The 22,143-nt window shown below is 43.7% G+C and overlaps 1 protein-coding gene and 1 long non-coding RNA gene across 2 annotated transcripts in view; one reads left to right on the top strand and one right to left on the bottom strand.

The window, feature by feature from the left end:
- Positions 1-22,143, bottom strand: part of IGFBP7 (insulin like growth factor binding protein 7) — a 79,911-nt gene that overhangs the window by 11,318 nt on the left and 46,450 nt on the right. Inside the window, 1 exon segment of the mRNA NM_001102300.2 lies at positions 1,275-1,384. Within this exon segment, the coding sequence (NP_001095770.1) occupies positions 1,275-1,384 (110 nt within the window).
- On the top strand, positions 15,226-17,416 carry LOC112447085 (uncharacterized). The gene is made up of 2 exons (XR_003035160.2): positions 15,226-16,599; positions 17,024-17,416. It is a non-coding gene; the product is annotated as an uncharacterized lncRNA (long non-coding RNA).

Here is a 22,143-nt window from a genome sequence, read left to right on the forward strand (position 1 = left end):
CTGAAGCACAAGGAGAAAATGAGATGCCCTACACTGAGAACAAAGAGCCAAGAGTTGGAGTTCTGACCCCACTGGGCACCTGGACTCAGATGCCCTCTCCCCCACCCCAGTTTTTGTTGTTGTTCCTTAAACTAGTGTGAAGCGAGTTTCTACAACTTGCAACAGAAAGAGTTCTGACTATGGGAGCCACAATCACTCCTGGAGTTCCAGAAGTTGCTCCTCTGTTCAGACACCAAGCAAATCAAATAATCAGGGCAGACGTCATCCATTTCAAAGCTTGCTGGAGAAGCAAACCAGCTGCAAAGGGGCTTCTGGCTACGCCTCTCACCTGAAACAATATTTCCCTTTTGTTAGCATGAGCTTGATGATATATACTCCACAGACTGCTGTGAGGTTTAAACAAGTCAAAAGTATAAGAGCACTAATGTAAAGTAATGTACGTTATGACTGTGAAGTGTTAAAATATCAACTGATTTGGCCAATCTTTTCTCTTCCCTTCTACAGGTGGGCAAGAAATTTGTTGTCTTTCATATGTGAAGGTAACACTCATATACAAGATAACGCTCTTCAAAGGGAAACATTTTCAGGAAGAGTAGCTAACATCGCTCCTGAGCACCAGTGATTTAGCTGGGTGACTTCCTATGTAATCTTTACAAGAATTCCAAGCTATGTTCATCACACAGTGGAAAAATTGAGGTCTAGGGTGACCTCCTCCCCAGGGAACATTTGATAATGTCTGGAGGCATTTTTAACTGTCACAGTGGAGTGTGTGTGTGTGTGTGTGTGCGTGTGTGTGCACACATGCGAGAATGCACACATGCTCCTGGCATCTAGCGGGTAGAAGCCAGGGACGCTGCAAAACTACTTACAGTGCACAGGGCAGCCCTGGCAACAAAGAACCATCTGGCTCAAAATGCCAGTAGTGCTGATGCTGAGAAACCCTGACTTAGAACTCAGCCAGCCCGCCTAAGGAACTCACAACCTTAACCACTATGTTATACTGGGCCACACACACACGCACTCAGAGGGTGGGGTGTGTGCCCAGCATCACAGTTCCTCCAGCCCCTGAGGCTTGGTGCTTGGGGACTGCTAACAAGAGCACAACAGGGACTATTCCAGATGTCAGAGAAGTCATTTGATAAGACACAGGACTGGTGTCTGGAAGACTGTGGGAAAGCCTTCACAGGCTGAGGGTTTCAGGCCATTACTCTCCTATGCAGTGTAACTACTCACTGGTCAGTCTAGGGTGTCTTCCTGAAGTCTCTGCCACTGACCTTGTTCCAGATGAGGACAGGGGTGGGGATTCCGATGACCTCGCAGCTCAAATACACCTGGGCACCAGTGACATTCCAGATGTCCTTGGGGGGCGTCACGATGGAAGGACCTATGGGAGGGGGCACAAAGCCAAACCACGTTTTTAAACAGTCTTTAACATCCATCAGCATGCTAGAAATCTGCAAGTATTACTAGAAGTAAATACTTGATTCTGTTTGGGAGACTGTCCCCTCCGTTGGTTATCTGAAGTTACTTTCAAAGACCAGACTAACTTCCTCCAGCCACCAGCAGGATTTTAAGCTATACTTCGGTGATGCATACATCTGGACAGTCAGAAAACAATTAGGAAGAAAAATTTATTGCTTACAAAATTTTCTCCTGTGATTCATGCTTAAATGAGTTTTAACTTACCAGCTGTTTTGCTTATCTGCAACTTTCCAATTAATATAGTGAACTCCCAAAATATTTAATGTTTTTCCTTTTTATATACTAGTATTTCTGTTTGGAGAGGCGGGGACAACAGCCAATCTTTACTCTTTGGATAATGGAAGAAAAAAAAAGTCTCAGAAGATTTCTGCAAATGAGCTCCACTGTTAATTCACAGGGCACAGCCCCAGGCGCCTGAGAGAGTCCACGTTAGAGGGAAGGAGCCTGGAATCCCGGGGTGACAGTACAGTACTTCCAGAACCAAACCTGGCCCAAAGTCAAAGCTCGAGGCCATTTCTTCAAAGAATGAGTTAATTATTCCCTCTGAATTTCAGCTGTCCACTGCTTTGGGTCTTGGAGCTGAATAAAGAATCTAACTGCAGGGACATCTTGCATCAGAGTCCTGGGAAAGGGACAACCTTCCCTTGGGGCCTGGAAAGTTTTCTGGCATAATCCGCATTCAAAGGGCACGAAGTCTCCCCTCTTGCAACAGGCTATTTCCAGCCCACAATTAATTTCTTGAAACAGAAAGGAAATGACAACAGCATGTAAGAGTTTTCCCACTCATCTCAAGTACTGAAAGCTGATTTTTAAAAAATCCCTCAGGGTAGTTTTATTTTTTCCCTTTGTAAGAATAGGCAAAACATAGTTTTGAAAGCTCTAAATATATTTCTTGCTTCCTTCCCTCTAAAGCCTAGGTCTAAAAGGAAGCATGTCTCTTGGCCAGGGGTCTTAGTCTCTTCTGTGGCTAACGTGGACACAGTGAGTAAAGTGGGGCTGCGTTTGTGTGTACTGCTGGCTCTGTTTCTGATGCTTCCTTGTCTGTCCTCACCAACACAAGGCCCCTCACCGCATCTTGGGCTCCCTCTAGGGCCCTGGGACCCAAAGAACTTGGACACCATACAGTGGATCTGGCTCAAGCCTGAGGGCCCCGTGAGGCTCTGTCCTTCCCACACAGACTTGGCGGGACAACCTCAAAGCTCAGGGGATATCAAGGGAGTGTTCTGAGAAGAATGCTCCAGTGTTCAGAGATTGGAGGGGACCTGGAACAAAGCTGCCTCTCACGTAGCAAAACCACATGAGGAATGCAAGATTCCTGTGAGATTCGAGTGCCTCAGCCTTGCAACAAGCCACTTATTTCAACTCGCAGCCACTTCTCTATAGATGGAGCAAGGAGCAGGGTCATTGGTCTTAGCCAAGGCAGTTTCTGGAGCCCACATGGAAGAACTCTAGCCTGATTTTCTGTCACATGTCTTGAAGACATGCTATGGATTCTCTAACAGCCTAATTTTATTTATTTATTTTTTTTTTATTTTATTTATTTATTTTTTTTATTTTTTTTTCATTTTTTAAATTTTATTTTATTTTTAAACTTTACATAATTGTATTAGTTTTGCCAAATATCAAAATGAATCCACCACAGGTATACATGTGTTCCCCATCCTGAACCCTCCTCCCTCCTCCCTCCCCATACCATCCCTCTGGGTCGTCCCAGTGCACTAGCCCCAAGCATCCAGTATCGTGGATCGAACCTGGACTGGCAACTCGTTTCTTACATGATATTTTACATGTTACAATGTCATTCTCCCAAATCTTCCCACCCTCTCCCTCTCCCACAGAGTCCATAAGACTGTTCTATACATCAGTGTCTCTTTTGCTGTCTCGTACACAGGGTTATTGTTACCATCTTTCTAAATTCCATATATATGCGTTAGAATACTGTATTTATGTTTTTCCTTCTGGCTTACTTCACTCTGGATAATAGGCTCCAGTTTCATCCACCTCATTAGAACTGATTCAAATGTATTCTTTTTAATGGCTGAGTAATACTCCATTGTGTATATGTACCACAGCTTTCTTATCCATTCATCTGCTGATGGACATCTAGGTTGCTTCCATGTCTTGGCTATTATAAACAGTGCTGCGATGAACATTGGGGTACACGTGTCTCTTTCCCTTCTGGTTTCCTCAGTGTGTATGCCCAGCAGTGGGGTTGCTGGATCATAAGGCAGTTCTATTTCCAGTTTTTTAAGGAATCTCCACACTGTTCTCCATAGTGGCTGTACTAGTTTGCATTCCCACCAACAGTGTAAGAGGGTTCCCTTTTCTCCACACCCTCTCCAGCATTTATTATTTGTAGACTTTTGGATCGCAGCCATTCTGACTGGTGTGAAATGGTACCTCATAGTGGTTTTGATTTGCATTTCTCTGATAATGAGTGATGTTGAGCATCTTTTCATGTGTTTGTTAGCCATCTGTATGTCTTTTTTGGAGAAATGTCTATTTAGTTCTTTGGCCCATTTTTTGATTGGGTCGTTTATTTTTCTGGAGTTGAGCTGTAGGAGTTGCTTGTATATTTTTGAGATTAGTTGTTTGTCGGTTGCTTCATTTGCTATTATTTTCTCCCATTCTGAAGGCTGTCTTTTCACCTTGCTAATAGTTTCCTTTGATGTGCAGAAGCTTTTAAGGTTAATTAGGTCCCATTTGTTTATTTTTGTTTTTATTTCCAATATTCTGGGAGGTGGGTCATAGAGGATCCTGCTGTGATGTATGTCGGAGAGTGTTTTGCCTATGTTCTCCTCTAGGAGTTTTATAGTTTCTGGTCTTACGTTTAGATCTTTAATCCATTTTGAGTTTATTTTTGTGTATGGTGTTAGAAAGTGGTCCAGTTTCATTCTTTTACAAGTGGTTGACCAGATTTCCCAGCACCACTTGTTAAAGAGATTGTCTTCAATCCATTGTATATTCTTGCCTCCTTTGTCGAAGATAAGGTGTCCATATGTGCGTGGATTTATCTCTGGGCTTTCTATTTTATTCCATTGATCAATATTTCTGTCTTTGTGCCAGTACCATACTGTCTTGATAACTGTGGCTTTGTAGTAGAGCCTGAAGTCAGGTAGGTTGATTCCTCCAGTTCCATTCTTCTTTCTCAAGATCGCTTTGGCTATTCGAGGTTTTTTGTATTTCCATACAAATTGTGAAATTATTTGTTCTAGCTCTGTGAAGAATACTGTTGGTAGCTTGATAGGGATTGCGTTGAATCTATAAATTGCTTTGGGTAGTATACTCATTTTCACTATATTGATTCTTCCAATCCATGAACATGGTATATTTCTCCATCTATTAGTGTCCTCTTTGATTTCTTTCACCAGTGTTTTATAGTTTTCTATATATAGGTCTTTAGTTTCTTTAGGTAGATATATTCCTAAGTATTTTATTCTTTCCGTTGCAATGGTGAATGGAATTGTTTCCTTAATTTCTCTTTCTGTTTTCTCATTATTAGTGTATAGGAATGCAAGGGATTTCTGTGTGTTGATTTTATATCCTGCAACTTTACTGTAGTCATTGATTATTTCTAGTAATTTTCTGGTGGACTCTTTAGGGTTTTCTATGTAGAGGATCATGTCATCTGCAAATAGTGAGAGTTTTACTTCTTCTTTTCCAATTTGGATTCCTTTGATTTCTTTTTCTGCTCTGATTTAACAGCCTAATTTTAAAACTAAGATGTCCTTAGTTTTAATATAGTCCAGTGTATCAAATATTTCTTTTATGATTGATGCTTTTTGTGTTCTGTTAAATTTTTTGTTTTTGGCCCAGACCAAGCCCATGAAGATCTCCTGTTTTCTTCTACAAGCTCCATAGGTTTACCTTTCATATTTAGGTTTTGGTCCATCTTGAATTAATTGTTGTGTACCAGACCACCTGACCTGCCTCTTGAGAAACCTGTATGCAGGTCAGGGAGCAACAGTTAGAACTGGACATGGAACAACAGACTGGTCAAGGCTGTATATTGTCACCCTGCTTATTTAACTTGTATGCAGAGTACATCATGAGAAATGCTGGGCTGGAGGAAGCACAAGCTGGTCAAGATTGCTGGGAGAAATAGCAATAACCTCAGATATGCAGATGACACCACCCTTATGGCAGAAAGTGAAGAAGAACTAAAGAGCCTCTTGATGAAAGTGAAAGAGGAAAGTGAAAAAGTTGGCTTAAAGCTCAACTTTAAGAAAACTTTCAGAAAACTAAGATCATAGCATCCAGTCACATCACTTCCTGGCAAATAGATGGGGAAACAATGGAAACAGTGTCAGACTTTATTTTGGGGGGCTCCAAAATCACTGCAGATGATGATTGCGGCCATGAAATTAAAAGATGCTTACTCCTTGGAAGGAAAGTTATGACCAACCTAGACAGCATATTAAAAAGCAGAGACATTACTTTGCCAACAAAGGTTCGTCTAGTCAAGGCTATGGTTTTTCCAGTGGTCAGGATGTGAGAGTTGGACTATAAAGAAAGCTGAGTGCCAAAGAGTTAATGCTTTTGAACTGTGGTGTTTGGAGAAGACTCTTGAGAGTCCCTTGGACTGCAAGGAGATCCAACCAGTCCATTCTAAAGGAGATCAGTCCTGGGTGTTCACTGCTAGGACTGATGTTGAAGCTGAAACTCCAATACTTTGGCCACCTGATGTGAAGAGCTGACTCATTTGAAAAGACCCTGATGCTGGGAAAGATTGAGGGCAAGAGGAGAAGGGGACAACAGAGGATGAGATGGTTGGATGGCACCACCGACTCAATGGACATGGGTTTCAGTGGACTCCAGGAGTTGGTGATGGACAGGGAGGCCTGGCGTGCTGCGGTTCATGGGGTCACAAAGAGTCGGACACGACTGAGCGACTGAACTGAACTGAACTAATGGTAGGAAGTAGAGGTAAAAGTTCATCACCCCTCCCCAAAAGACAACCAATTGCTTTGGCATCATTTGTTGAAAAGACTGCCATTTTTCCTACGGTAAATGGTGCCTTTGAAGTAAATCATTGCTTATATATATATGAATCTATTTCTGGACTCTCTACTCAGTTCCATTGCATTTATCCTTGTACCAACAACCATGGTATGATTTAGAAATAACTGTATTAAAATAAAGCACTGAATGGAGGCTAGATCCATTATATCCATCTCCCTTCAATTCTGTCCTTATTCCAAGAGGTAGAACATTTCAGGAGGAGCAAAAATTCTTTAAAAACATCTTAAAGTGAAAGTTGCTCAGTTATGTTCAACTCTTTGTGACCCCATGGACTATATAGTCCATGGAATTCTCTAGGCCAGAGTACTGGAGAGGGTAGCTTTTCCTTCTCTAGCATATCTTCCCAATCCAGGGATCGAACCCAGGTCTCCCGCATTGCTGGCAGATTCTTTACCAGTTGAGCCACAAGGGAAGCCCTACGCAGAAATACTTTGAATAAGAGCCATCCCCAGTGCATTCAGATGAAGACAAATCATGCTGTGAGTTCCCACCCCCTCTCTCTCCCAACTCTGAATATATATCCAACCTCAGGTGAATGGGCTGAGTGAATATTCAGACCAGAATTTGTCAATTCTGCTACCAGGCCATGCCTAGAATTCTACAAGAATTCTATACCATGAAAATCTGTATTACTCACTGACTCCTGTTGAGTTGATGGGGTGGAGAGGCAAAGGAGGAACCATTAGGAACAGTTCCCTGCACAACATTTATGAAAACCCTTGCTATTTCAAACATCCTTGAACAAATGTTGACCCACAGAGATACCAGGTGGACGTGACTTGTATGGAAGTGTAGGATGGTGAAGACATTTGGGGCTGATGTGGTGGCAGATCCAACACTGCACCCCTCCCCCACTCTAAAGAACCACCATCCCACATACTCCATTGACAAGCAGTTTCACTGCCAGAATTACCTCGAATTGCATGTGTACCATGCAATTCATTTCCTGAAGGTTCTGTCCTACCTCATCAGAGCAGCTGACACAATGACTCTTTACCAAACAACTTCTAACTCTTTCCATGTTGCCTTTTTTCCCCAGGAAGGCCAAAGCAGATCCACAATTATTTCTGTTTTTAAGGATAAAGGAACTTCTAGTTCATTCTGAGCTTATTTTTGGGCAGAAAGCTCAAAATCAGTCCTCAAGGCCAAGCCAAGGGCAATAAAATTGCCATCTAAATCTTGCTCTGTGTTTGGATTCCATTTAAAACGAGTCACAGACTATTTAAACATATAGGGACAAACACCCGGATAGGTTCAGGTTCAGTTATTTATTTATCTTTGTCTTTGTTCCAGTAAAGACTTCAAGCCACTCAAACATACGTCTAGCAGACATCCTGTACAGAATAACTGCCCACTGCGTCTCTCCTCCCCTTCCCCACTGTGGACAACTCCAGGCAGCAACCAAGCTGTAGCAGTGATGCCTGGTGGCTGGAGTAGGGAAAAAGCCATCCCAAGACTTTCCTAACTTCCAACGCTCCCTACTTTTCTGTTCCAGATGAGTGCCTCCAGCCAGGGTACACCATGTTTCTTTCTTACCTTTCTCAACTCAATTAGTTCTTTTTCCATTTCATTTGATCTTTCTCAACTCTCTAAATTTATTATATTGCTCCCTTATTTTTTATAATTCTTGCCTGGTAAGCTTAGGTGGTCTCTTCCTTTTAATCATTCCTTGAAGGGAAAGAGGAAGAAAATGAAGGGAGGAAGGAAGGGAGGAGGCAGAGGAGAAGGAGAAGAAAGAGAAAATGAAATACAGAAAGACCCAGATCTTAAAGCTGTAAGGAAGAAGAAATTTCTAAGTTTGGAAGAAAAGTAAAATTCAATTTAATGAGTCAGTGTCACCTTAAAAGTACCTGGAAAGAGTCAGATCCTCCTAGGGAATGTCCACCTAAGTCTGTGTTCTCTCCCTCAGACACTTTTTTTTCTGGCTGTGCCACGTGACATGTGTGATCTTCGTTCCCCGGCTAGGGATTGAACCCACAGCCTGTACACTGGAAGCTTGGAGTCTTAACCACTGGACTGCCAGGGAAATATCCACTTAGAGACTTTTAATTAAGTTCTAGACAAATGAGCGACAGACTACAGTTTACTTGCTGCTATAAATAGCAATGTTCTGAGAAATCACTAAAGATACAGAAAAGGAAGAACTGTTGACAGATTTAAATTTGGAATATTTCAGTTTGATTCTGAAGAGTTAAAGAAGGGCAGTTCCCACAAAACACACAGATGTCATGAGGAAAAGATCCTGAAATAGGATTAACTTTTAACTTGACAAGCAATTCATTTAAGCCAATCTTATACAAAGCTGTAGTAGAGAGGAGAGAGTTAAAATTTGTTGTCCTATAAAAAGCATGGGAATACTATAAGAGAAATATGTGAACAATTTCCTAGTCTCTTACAGAACACAAAACACTCCCTAGACATGACCTGAGATGCCCTCACCATGTTATCATTAAAATAACAAACAAAACCCCCAGCGCTCTTTTGGGGAGAGAATGCTTGGCCCTGGATGCTCGTCTACTGCTTATAGCTAGGAGACCTTAGACAAGCTACTTATCCCATTTGTAGAGAAGAAACTGGGGCAGGTCTGAGAATTTTCTTTTGGGTTGGAAGTGAATGTACCCATCATGAATGTGCCCTACAGTACATTCATATGGCATCTTTAACATCCATGAAGTTTTGAGGTTCCACTGCCTGGTTCTGGGAGCTCTCGTATCTCACAAACCAGTCTAGTGCACCACCTCATCTACCTAAATGCAATGTACATGATTCATAACAAAGTTCATTCTCCCAGTGATCAAGAAAAAGAGAGCTTTAATTATAAAGGTATCCATGGTTACCAAGATAACTAATTTATTAATCTGAAAAAGCTGCACAGAAGATGTTAGGAAAGGTCATATTTTGGAGTGAAATATATGTACTCCATTGAACCTGGGAAATGGCCAAAAGTCAAATTCTTCCTAATAGTCAATTTTTGTCCGATTTTGTTGATATACTATTCAACCACATTTTCCTCTTCACTACCTTCTTCATTTCTTCCATTACCTCTCCGATGTTTATCCTACGAATTCACCCTTCTTTCTTATTCTCACCAAAACTCATTCTCTGCTCCTAGCATTCATGCCCACTCTCTCATTACATGCTTATTGCTACTTCTAGAACCTTTGCTTATACTGATGCACTTGCTTACTTGGAATGTCCTCCTTCCTCTCATCTATTATCTATATCTTATTCTTTATTTGGAGCTCTAAGGCTGAAATTTCATCTCCCTATTGAAATTTTTTTTACAGCTCCAGTTCCCTCTTAATTCTCTGAAATCTTGCTGGACTCAGAATTAGTGCCATGCAGCTTAGTGCATCGTTGTTCTCTAATGCTTTCCCCTGCAGGGCTAATTGAGAGATGCCAATCTCCTTATAGAATCATAACTGAGCCAGAAACTCTGGAATCAGATATACTTCCTGTTCATTGGTAGGAGGGACAGATAAGATTGTATATAGTGGGAAAAGGGCAGCAGAAAACTCAGAACATAACATGACTAGTTACATGGAACTAAGAAGATAGCCATTATCTTGAAAATACACCAGTGTACACATTGCCAAAGTACCTAACCAAAGTGGTGCTATAGTCACTTCTTATTTATCAGCTTGAAGATTATTCATTGTGATTTTCTTTAATCTTCCACTTGACTTCCTCTTCCTTCCTGGCTATTGTCCATTCACCAATGAATTTGCCTATGATGAGGGATGCAAAATAATTTAAATCTATGTTAGTCAAGCAAGTCCCAATGAGAAGGGTAGATCTACTGTGGGGAAAGATCATCAGTCATCCTCACATCAAAAACAGGACTTCTACAATATGCAGGGTTATATCATTGACATTATAACTCTCACTGAGTATTGATTAATGTGGCTAAGAGAGTGAAGTATAAAGACTTCTCCAAGTTATGGTAGATTTGCAGACCACACTAATCTTGTCTCTTAATGATGCTGGGTCCTAAAATAGCTCATAGAGAGTATGTGCATTCATACCAAAAAAGGAGGGTTTAAAAACGAAGTGAGATACCACATATGGAGATAAAATATTCAGACAACTTGGCAAAATCCCCAGATTGGATTCCGATAACACACTGAAGGGAAAAGCACCAAACAAAAGTACAAAATGGGAAAAGAATAGTAGGAAGGCACTATGTCCAAGAGGGGGAAGGGGATGAAACACATGGACACTTCCTGATATTAAATAAGGGGAAGCAGGAACTGAATGGCTAATTAAAGGGCAGAGCCATCTGCCAAGGCAAGTCATTTCGGGAACTTTCGGAGGTGGGGTGATGCAGCAGCTGACCCTAGGTAGGGGAATCAGGCACACAGTCTCACGGGTGCAAGGGCAGGGGAACAAAGTACTATATTGCAAGCAGCATAGCCCAGATGTAATTTCAGGGTTTTGGTTTAAGGCAAAATCATCTGGTTATGGATGCTCCAGTTGGTCGTTTACATTTTAGTGTGAGTGAAGATGCTCATTACTTGTGTTCAGTTGCTCAGTCGTGTCCAACTCTTTGCAACCCCATGGACTGCAGCCTGCCAGGCTCCTCTGTCCATGGGATTTCCCAGCAAGAATACTGGAGTAAGTAGCCATTTCCTTCTCCAGGGGTCTACCCGACCCAGGGATGGAACTCATGTCTCCTGTGTCTCTTGCACTGCAGGTGGATTCTTTACTGCTGAGCCACTGGGGAAGCCCTTATCATGGTGGGGCTCTCTCAAACACTGCTGGGGAAAGAGTATATAAGAAATGATTCCTCTTCCTCAGATAACAATGTATTGAGATGAGATGGGAGATGATTAACACATACAGACAGATCAAAATGCTAGGGAGGCAATAGACTGTGATGAGCTTGCAGCATGGACTTTGGAATCAGGAATTCTGCTCTACCACTTCTGAGTTACATGACACTGAAGAAGTTATTCGACATTTCTCAGTTTATTCATCTGTGAAATGGGATAATACCCAAGTCATTAGATTATCAGAAAGATCAAACAAGATACAGCAATTAGCACAGGACCTGGCATGTGCTAGGTCAGTAAGCATTGCTGTGCTGTGTTTAGTCGCTCAGTAGCATCAGATTCTTTGTGACCTCACGAATGGTAGCCTGTCAGCCTCCTCTGTCCCTGGGGGTTCTCTAGGCAAGAATACTAGAGTGGGTCACCATGCCCTCCTTCAGGTGATCTTCCCAACCCATGGACTGAACCCAGGTCTCCCACATTGCAGGCAGATTCTTTACCAGCTGAGCCACCAGGGAAGCCCCAGTATTAGTTATTGCTTTAATTTCAAAGCAAATTCTTATGACTGAGGCTGATATAAATTGCTTCTTCAAAGAATCAAAAGGACACATGACTGGGGCAGGGGGTGGCTGGGAAAGGAGCTGGCATTTGAGCAGGCCCTAAAGTTCAGGAGTCAGCCTCCTCTCAAGGAAAGGTTTTCACTTTCAGAGACCTGCCTGAGCAGAGGTGTGCAGGCAGGAAAACACAAACTGGCTGATGGAATAGTGAGCAGCCCAGTCCGGCTGGGGAAGAGTGAGGTAGAAGAGCTGAGCATCGGGTGCTGGGCACAGTGGAAGGCAGAGGGGGTGGAGTTTGGGGTCCAGTGTGTCTTTGAATGTCAGAGAGATGAGATTCAAGTGGCGTTTTGGGAGTTGACTTTAGAGGCCTTGACAGCAGGACTGGGACGGGTTAGGGATTAGGAGCGTAAATCAAGGTGGAAGTAATGGGAACAGGCTAATAGAGCTCTGCCAAGAGAATGCACTGGTCATAGCAGACAGCCTCTTCCAACAACACAAGAGAAGACTCTACACATGGACACCACCAGATGGTCAACACCAAAATCAGATTGATTATATTCTTTGCAGCCAAAGATGGAGAAGCTCTATACAGTCAGCAAAAACAAGACCAGGAGCTGACTGTGGCTCAGATCATGAACTCATTGCCAAATTCAGACTTAAATTGAGCAAAGCAGGGAAAACCACTAGATCACTCAGGCATGACCTAAAGCAAATCCCTAATGATTATACAGTGGAAGTGAGAAATAGATTTAAGGGATTAGATCTGATAGACAGAGTGCCTGATGAGCTATGAACTACAGTTTGTGACACTGTACAGCAGACAGGGAGCAAGATCATCCCCAAGAAAAAGAAATGCGAAAAAGCAAAACGACTGTCTGAGGAGTCTTTACAAACAGCTGTGAAAAGAAGAGAAGCCAAAAGCAAAGGAGGAAAGGAAAGATATAAACATCTGAATGCAGAGTTCCAAAGAATAGCAAGGGGAGATAAGAAAGCCTTCCTCAATGATCAGTGCAAAGAAATAGAGGAAAATAATAGAATGGGAAAGACTAGAGATGTCTTCAAGAAAATTAGAGATACCAAGGGAACATTTCATACAAAGATGGGCTCAATAAAGGACAGAAATGGTATGGACCTAACAGAAGCAGAAGATATTAAGAAAAGGTGGCAAGAATACACAGAAGAACTGTACAAAAAAGATCTTCATGACCCAGATAATCATGATGGTGTGATTATTCACCTAGAGCCAGACATCCTAGAATGTGAAGTCAAATGGACCTTAGAAAGCATCACTACGAACAAAGCTAGTGGAGGTGATGGAATTCCAGTTGAGCTCTTTCAAATCCTGAAAGATGATGCTGTGAATCTGCTGCACTCAATATGCCAGCAAATTTGGAAAACTCAGCAGTGGCCACAGGACTGGAAAAGGTCAGTTTTCATTCCAATCCCAAAGAAAGGCAATGCCAAGGAATGCTCAAACTACCACACAATTGTACTCATCTCACATGCTAGCAAAGTAATGCTCAAAATTCTCCAAGCCAGGCTTCAACAATATGTGAACTGTGAACTTCCAGATGTTCAAGCTGGTTTTAGAAAAGGCAGAGGAACCAGAGATCAAATTGCCAACATCTGCTGGATCACTGAAAAGCAAGAGAGTTCCAGAAAAACATCTATTTCTGCTTTATTGACTAGCCAAAGCCTTTGACTGTGTGGATCACAATAAACTGTGGAAAATTCTGAAAGAGGTGGGAATATCAGACCACCTGACCTGCCTCTTGAGAAATCTGTATGCAGGTCAGGAAGCAACGTTAGAACTGGACATGGAACAACAGACTGGTTCCAAAAAGGAAAAGGGGTACATCAAGGCTGAATATTGTCACCCTGCTTATTTAACTTATTTGCAGAGTACATTATGAGAAACACTGGGCTGGATGAAGCACATGCTGGAATCAAGATTGCCAGGAGAAATATCAATAACCTCAGATATGCAGATGACACCACCCTTATGGCAGAAAGTGAAGAGGAACTAAAAAGCCTCTTGATGAAAGTGAAAGAGGAGAGTGAAAAAGTTGGCTTAAAGCTCAACATTCAGAAAATGAAGATCATGGCATCTGGACCCATCATTTCATGGCAAATAGATGGAGAAACAGTGGAAACAGTGGCAGACTTTATTTTTGTGGGCTCTAATATCACTGCAGATGGTGACTGCAGCCATGAAATAAAAAGATGTTTACTCCTTGGAGGGAAAGTTATGACCAAACTAGACAGCATATTCAAAAGTAGAGACATTACTTTGCCAACAAAGGTCTGTCTAGTCAAGGCTATGGTTTTTCCAGTGGTCATGTATGGATGTGAGAGTTGGACTATAAAGAAAGCTGAGCACAGAAGCATTGATGCTTTTGAATTGTGGTGTTGGAGGAGACTCTTGAGAGTCCCTTGGACTGCAAGGAGATCCAATCACTCCATCCTAAAGGAAATCAGTCCTGAATGGTCATTGGAGGGACTGCTGTTGAAGCTGCAACTCCAATACTTTGGCCACCTGATTCGAAGAGCTGACTCATTTAAAAAGACCCTGATACTGGGAAAGATTGAGGGCAGGAGGAGAAGTGGTCGACAGAGGATAAGATAGTTGGATGGCATCACTGACTCAATGGACATGGGTTTGGGTGGACTCCGGGAGTTGGTGATGGATAGGGAGGCCTGGCATGCTGAAGTCCACAGGGTCGCAAAAAGTCGGACACGTCTGAGCGACTGAATTGAACTAATGGGAACAGAGAGGAAAGGGGCAGACTTGAGAGATTATTCAGGAAGAACCAACACTAGCCAGGAACTGACTGGATACGGGAAGAGGGAATGAGTTAAAAGTTGTAAGAGGGGGCTGTGACACCATGAAGAGAAGCTGAATCTGAGGCATCACCCTGGGCAATGAGGAGGTATGAATGCCACAGAGAGAAAGGAAACAGACGGGAACCAGTGGTACTACGGTAAACACGGTCTACTTTACACTTTAGCCCTGGAAGGCTCCGTGGGTTCCCTGGTATAGAAGGAAAACTGCTTTCCTGGCTCTTTCTTGGACAGCTTCTCTGGAGGGCATTCCATCTGCTCACTGCTGATACCTGGCCCATTCTCACTGCATACCATCCCAGGACAGCTAAGGAAATGGCAACCCACTCCAGTGGTCTTGCCTGGAGAATCCCAGGGATGGGGGAGCCTGTGTTGGACACGACTGAAGCGACTTAGCAGTAGCAGCAGCAGCAGCAGACAGCTAAGACACTGCTTAGCAACCTGCCACTTACCCGCAGGGGCAGTTCATCTGAGTGCAGACTGTCTGGTATGATACCACCCTAGAGATGGCAAACACAGATCCTGAGAATTGCATTTCCTGTTTGACAGCTAGTTACCTCTGGGTTAGTGAGACACCCCATTTTGGTTCCAATCTTTGATGCTGAAAATCTTCTTAGTCTATGTTTTCTGTAGTAGACGTCATAGTATCAGATGCCTCTCTATGACTGAATCTTGCAAGGTCTCAAAATTATCACAGGTTTGAACTGACCACGGAACATAAACAGAAAGTTGCATCTTACAATCTGTTGCTTGCAAACCAGTCTCTTATTTGATGATGTCTTCTTATTCTTTTCCCCTAACACGGAAGAGCTCAACACAAAATGAACAGAATAATGATTAAGGGTCTGACTCCAGGCTGAGATTCCCATGCATGGGTGATTCTGGCACATGAAGTCTGAGATTATCCTTGGACGAGTCCTGCATTAGGTAAAATAAATCCATGAAAGATTCAAAGCCAAGTTCAGACGTGTAAGGTGAAGAGATCGCTCAGGCAACCATGTGGTGGCTGAGCTAACCTGGGGCTGTGTCAGCAACATTGCCCATGGGTGAGCTCATGTACTCGGGAGAGTTCCCACAGAAGCTGAAATAGCTAGACTGCCTGTATGACAGGGGACTGACTGATGTCTGCACATCAGTTAGTTAAATGAGCAGGCTAAATTTTTATTTGGTTTGAGCACAAGGAGGAACTGACTTCATACGGAGTACCTTTATGAATGGAAACTCTCAAGTTATGTAAGTGTACCTTGTTCATGCTAATGGAGCCTTGGAAATTTTTCCCCTGCATTTCATGGGCCTGTCCTATTTGGACTATGACTCACCTTCAACCCAACATATTACAATTTTGGGTCAGTTTTTCCTATTCTAACAGCACAGAACTGGGTGGGGAAGTTTCCACAGGAGGGCACTTATTGCCACCTGAATCTGGGCTTTCTAGAAACCCAGAGAGCGAGTTCCCCCAGAATACTTCATCTTTGCCTCCCTGTCTCCCAGTGCCTGGCACTGTCAAGCATCAGAAGTGTTTCCTGAACTGAGATGCGAGCTACAAGAGGAAGTCTTCCAGAAACTGGAGGCTACCTGCCCCCCAGAACTTAGTCTCTGTCCACAGGCCCTAAGCTGACTGACAAGCGCTGCAGTCTGGGCAGATCCAAAAAAAGAGATGTTCCTGAACCTCTGCCCCTGGAGGGAAGGATATGAAGGACTGTCAGGTGGCTTTCGACTTCAAAGAGTGTTGGACTGGCTAAGCCTACTGCCTGGAACACTTTAGAAAGCTGAAGAAGGCTAAGACCTGAGCTCCCAGGGTGCCCTAGGAGGATACCACCATGGGGCCACTCCTGCTGTTTCTTGTCCACCGGATAGCCTGGCATCCAGGGAGTTTCGTGCCGGGGTATTTCATAGAAGACTAAAGTCATTAGCTCCTGGAGAACTAGGTAAGCTCTCAACTCCACTTTGTTCAAGGAGGAGACTTATGTAGTAGGAAATCCCTCAGTCCAGGCTGATGGCTCTGGACGCAGCCTGTGGGAACTGACAGTGCAGGGTCCCCCTTTAGATTAGGAGTTATCAAAAAGAGGAGATGTGTTCAGCCACTGGAGGTCCTGCAGGCTGGAAGAGATCTCACAGAGGGGCGTCTGCAGGAATAACAGGTGTCAGACACAGCCAAAGGGGCAAGCCCCCGCCACCCGGGAACTGGCCTATAAGAAGGATCCTATGCTGCCGTGCCTGCCAAGCCTGGCCTCTCACTGGGCTCCTCGGGGAATGTTTAACTGGACAAGCCCAGGCCTGGGCTGCACTCCCAGAGTTTCTCAGTCTGGGCGTGGAGCCTGGCCCTGGAATTATTTTTTTTCCACTCCCCAGGTAAAACCACTCAACTAAAACATGGCTGCAGAGCAGGAGATGCTCAGATGCTGAAGACACAAAAGTGGAGAATAAGAGAGGAGGAGAGGAGGAGAGATTTGGAGAAACATCGCTCCCAAGTCTCCTTAGGGAGAGGCCGAGGACAGTGGAAGATGCCAAGATTCAAGGAGAAGAGAGGACAGTCCCCAGAACTGGGAGGGGTGAAGCATGTAGAGATCCCATAACCATGCTCCTTGGTGTTACTATTCCTGCGTTAGTTCTCTGGGGGGACGGTGGGCCATGTCTGACTTCCCCTCCTTTGTCAGGAGCTTGGAGTTGCCTGCTCTCAGAATCTTAGCAGTTCTCCTTCTGTGCTGTTTTCCATTTTCCTAAAAATAAAGCATTTGGCTCATAGCCCCAGCCCTGCCCCCGCCGCTCTCCTGCATTTAATGGCAACACCAGAGATGGGGCTCTGCGCGAGTTTGTGATTCTCACTAAAGAGCTCACTGAATCTGGACTCTTTGGCCATTTAGAGTCAGGTCACCTCTCTGCTAAGACACGTTCAGCTTGGCTTTGCCAGGGCCCAGGGCGAGAAAAAACACAAGGGAGGCACCCCCCCGTCCCATACCCACCCCCAGCCACAGAACACGGCATGGGGTGTGCAGTGCCAGCCGAGCCTGGCAGGTTTTGACTTGGTGAAGTCTGTGCCCATCAGGCCCTGGCCTCTAGAGCGCTCGTGGTTACAGTTGCCTCCTGGGCTGACAACCCCAGACACTCATCAGCCGTGCCTAACAGCTCCTCCTTTCTCTTTCTCAGGGTTTTTTCTCTCTTTCTCCGGTGCCCTCTGGTTATTGTCTTCACTCCTCTGTGAGCTCCACACACTTGAAAGCTCGCAGTTATTTACCCCAAGTCTCACTCTTTGTTTATCTCTGCTTTGCTGAGTGTTCTCAGATTTCCTCCCAGCTTTCTCGGAGGATTGAGCGTTACTCCTCCCACGTTCTGCATTTTTCTAGCACTGCCCTGCAGGCTTAGACTGGAGCAGAACACTTCTCTCACTCTGTGGGCTAGTTCTTCTCAGGTGTGTCTCGAGTACTTGGACGGTATCTGCTACTGTGCACTCGCTTTGTGGACATGCTGTGTGCTCCCAGTATAGCAAGACCTTCTTTCTGAGTGCTGAGGGGAAATTCATGTTACAGAAGGTGCTACATGTGGGTGCCGTACACTACCTAAGCTGGGAAGGGCTGGATTGCTCAAGGAACCTCAGAAGTGTCAGGAAACAGCTCTGGAAACCAGCAAAATGGGCATGTCCCTCTGATCACAGGGGATGAGAACCTCTCCCATAGGAACTGGGGGATTTGAATAAAGGTTTTGTATTTTCATTAGTGAGGCAAGTCTTGCTTGCTCTTATCTGGTGGAGGCTGACCTGGGGCCCACCCTGCTGGGTGTGAGCTATGAAAAATGGAAACCAGTTAAAGGAAAGCTATGTCACCGCATGGGTGAGTAGTTATCCTAGAAGGAGGGTCCCTGGGGGTATGAGAAGGCTCTTTGCTGCTCTTGTACTTCAGTGGTATCCGACTCCTTGTGACTCCATGGACTGTAGCCCGCCAGGCTCCTCTGTCCATGGGATTCTCCAGGCAGGAATACTGGAGTGGGTTGCCATGCCTCCTTCAAGGGATCTTCCTGACCCAAGGATTGAACTTGTGATTCTATGTCTTCTGCATTGGCAGTTGGGTTCTTTACCACTAACACCACCTGGAAGCCCTCTTACTGGTATTTATAGGACCAGACAGCTTTACTTTGGCATTTTGATTTATTTTCAGACAGTGGTTATTTTTCTATAATTAGTGGTATTTTCTCTTTTTTTGAGTTTTGTTTTCCTTGAGTTATAAATTCCTTTTATAATGCAGGGGGTGGTGGTGAAGAAGCTTTCATGGATTCAATAGTAATCTGGGCTTTAAAGGTGAAGACATGGCATCTTTATGAGGACTGGGAGCAACTGCATGCAAGGAAACCCATGGGGCCGGTGGTTGAAACATCCTTTCCCTCTGCAGGTGTTCCTTCTAGAGCAGCCATCAGCTCCAGCCTTGGAAATTTTATTCTTTTGTTTAAGTGAAGAAAAATAATTTCCTCAGAGCAGCAGCTGGGATTTCAGACTTGGCACCTCTTCAGAGCAGCCATACATAAAAGTAGGAAACTCATTCTTGACAAACTTGGGGGAGAAAATGTTCTTGAGGTTCCTGAAACTGATGTAGAAGTTGTGCTTTTTGCCTCCTCAGTCCTTGCCTTTGGGTATATTCTCAGGAAATCTTTAGCAAATGTGTGGCCCCTTTAGGAAGGTGAGGGCTTCAAAGATGAAGCTGGTTTGTAAAGGAGCCTGCTTTGCTTGTGAACAAGGGGAAGAGCTGGGAAGCAGTCCAGACTTGTCTGGTCCATGGGAAATGATGATGGTCTCTGAGCTTGGAAATCAGTTAAACTGACACTTGAAGAGAAGAAAAGTCAAAGTAGACTCAAATAGATAACATGACAAGACCCCTGGGACAAATATGATGTTGTAAGTATGACAGCTTGATAAGTTGACAAGTATGATGTCATGTAACCTGCCTCCACTCACACACCCATGGGAGCTTGGCCTCTGTGGAAATTGAGGGGCATGATCTCTGGAGCTGAGAGAGCTTAATCCCACTCACAGACAGTTCTGAATAATTTTTTGAAAAATAAGTAAGCAGCATTTTAACCTATACAACAATAATGAGGAATAACAAATCCACAAATACTCCACAGTGTCAGCACTGGACAGCTTTCTCAAGGTCATAACATACGCAGATGATTAAAGAACGGATCTTTCTGTAACATATCAGTCATCAGCTATAAAACTGGACTGCCCAGAGGTTTAATCCCTAATAAGAAAGACAAATGTCATCTATTCATCATTAATATTCATTTTCTGTAATGAGAACACTATTTCTACTATTGCCTAGAAGAATTTACTCACTGAAGGAAAATCTCTGTGGAAAAAGGTATAAAAGTTGAGAAAGATTCACAATGACACAAACTAAATCGAATTTCAGCATTGCATGGCACTAAGCAGGTAAAAGCATGGCGTGGATCTATGAACTAAGTGCTGTGCTGGGTGACACGAGGGATGGAGAGATGATGGGGTTGTCAGAAAAAAAAAAAGATGATGGGGTTGGACTCCTACCTGATGCTGATGTACAAAACATGAAGTATAGACAAGTATACAAGTACAGAAGCAATTATAATATGGGAGGAGTGTGACTAGTCCTATGATATAAATATAAAAAGCATCTGGGGACTTCCCTGGTAGTCCAGGGGTTAAGAATCCACCTTGCAAAGAAGGGGATGCAGGTTCGATCCCTAGTTGGCAAACCAAGATCCCTTGTGCCTCAGAGCAACTAAGCCCGCATGCTGCAACTACGAGCCTGCGTGCCACAACTAGAGAATCCTTGCGCTGCAAGGAAAGATCTCGTATGACGCACCTAAGACCTGACACAGCCAAATACATAGCATTCTGACCAAGTAGGTCAGAACTGAATTCATGGAAGAGGAAAAGGGCTTTCAAAGTTAAAGCTAGTGGGTGGAGTTGGTGAGGAAATTCCAAGGAAAGGATCAGCCTGCTCAAAGAGGTGGAATGTGGCTTTATATCGGTATTAGGGTTTTCAGCCCACAGAGTTTTTATATCCATTACTTCATTTTGATTTTCCCCATAGTCTTGTGAGCTGAGCCAGTCACTTTACAGATAAAGACACTAAGGTTCAGTAAGGTTAACTGTTTTGTGCTAAGTCCACAGCCTGGAAGTGGTATGCCTGGAACACGAATCTGTGTTTTCTAAGTCCAAACCCAGAGCTTTCCTCGGCTCCTGCGGTGCTGCTCTACATAACCCAGGATGAGTGAAATGTTCTATCTTGCTTTGTTCTGTTAGAGATGGGGGTATGGGGGCTTTCCAGGTGGTGCAGTGGTAAAGAACCTGCCTACCCATGCAGAAGACTCAGGAGTCACAGGTTTGATCCCTGGGATAGGAAGATACCCTGGAGAAGGAAATGGCAACCCACTCCAGTCTTCTTGCCTGGGAAATCTCATGGACAGAGGAGCCTGGTGGGCTGTAGTCCAGGGTCACAAAGAGTTGGACATGACTGAGTGTGCAACATGAGGGGTTTGGGGAGAAGGAAAAGAAATCTTGAGAACTGGAGACCAGACATAATTGCAGAGGTTTTTAGTATCAAGCCAAGGAAATCATGAAGAAAAATAAGAGAATAAAAACATTCATGTATTTTGGAGAAAAGATTACACAATTATGAGGGTCACAAACAGAGGTCACGGCTCACCATTCACATTCTGGCCTAAACTATTTCACAGGTATTTTCCGAGTTGTTCTGGGTAAGCAGTTTGGACTGGCAACCCCAGATAGGTGAGAATTATCCTCCTTATACTGAATGCTGGGGCTTCCTAGGTGGTGCTAGTGGTAAAGAACCTGCCAGTCAATGCAAGAGATGCAGGAGACTTGGGCTCCATCCCTGGGTCAGGGATGACCCCCTGGAGCCGGGCATGGCAACCCACTCCAGTCTTCTTGCCTGGAGAATCCCACAGACAGAGGAGCCTGGTGGACTACAGTTCCAAGAGTCAGACATGGCTGAAGCGACTTAGCACCACACATACTGAATCCTGAGTAGATGTTAACCCTACTGTGATCACATGCTTAGAGTCCCACCCATGTCTTATTAGAACAAAGCAATCTGGGAACTCCAGAACTTTTCATTAGATTTGAATGGTTTCAATGAATGTTTATTATGAACATCAGTATTTGAAAATACACCTCATGTTTTGTTTCTCAAATCACTAAGAAGATGCCATCTTCTTAGAAAGCACCTTACATAGACAGCAATCCTATGAAAAATTTAAAAGTCAATGTTAACAGTTAGTAAACATTCCTGGGCAGAACCAAGCAATTCCCATATTAGTGAAAATATTTCCTCTTTGGGATTGGATATGTTTCAGATTTACATCCTTATCTTGAGAAAAACTTTAACGGCCAGAAAGAGGATACATTTATCTAAAGTATAAAATCCAGAATAAATAAGATCTGGCCCTGAGTACATTCTCAGCCTAATTTCTTGCCTCATCCC

The sequence above is a fragment of the Bos taurus genome, chromosome 6 (genome assembly GCF_002263795.3).
Source record: "Bos taurus isolate L1 Dominette 01449 registration number 42190680 breed Hereford chromosome 6, ARS-UCD2.0, whole genome shotgun sequence".
Classification (NCBI taxonomy): domain Eukaryota; kingdom Metazoa; phylum Chordata; class Mammalia; order Artiodactyla; family Bovidae; genus Bos; species Bos taurus.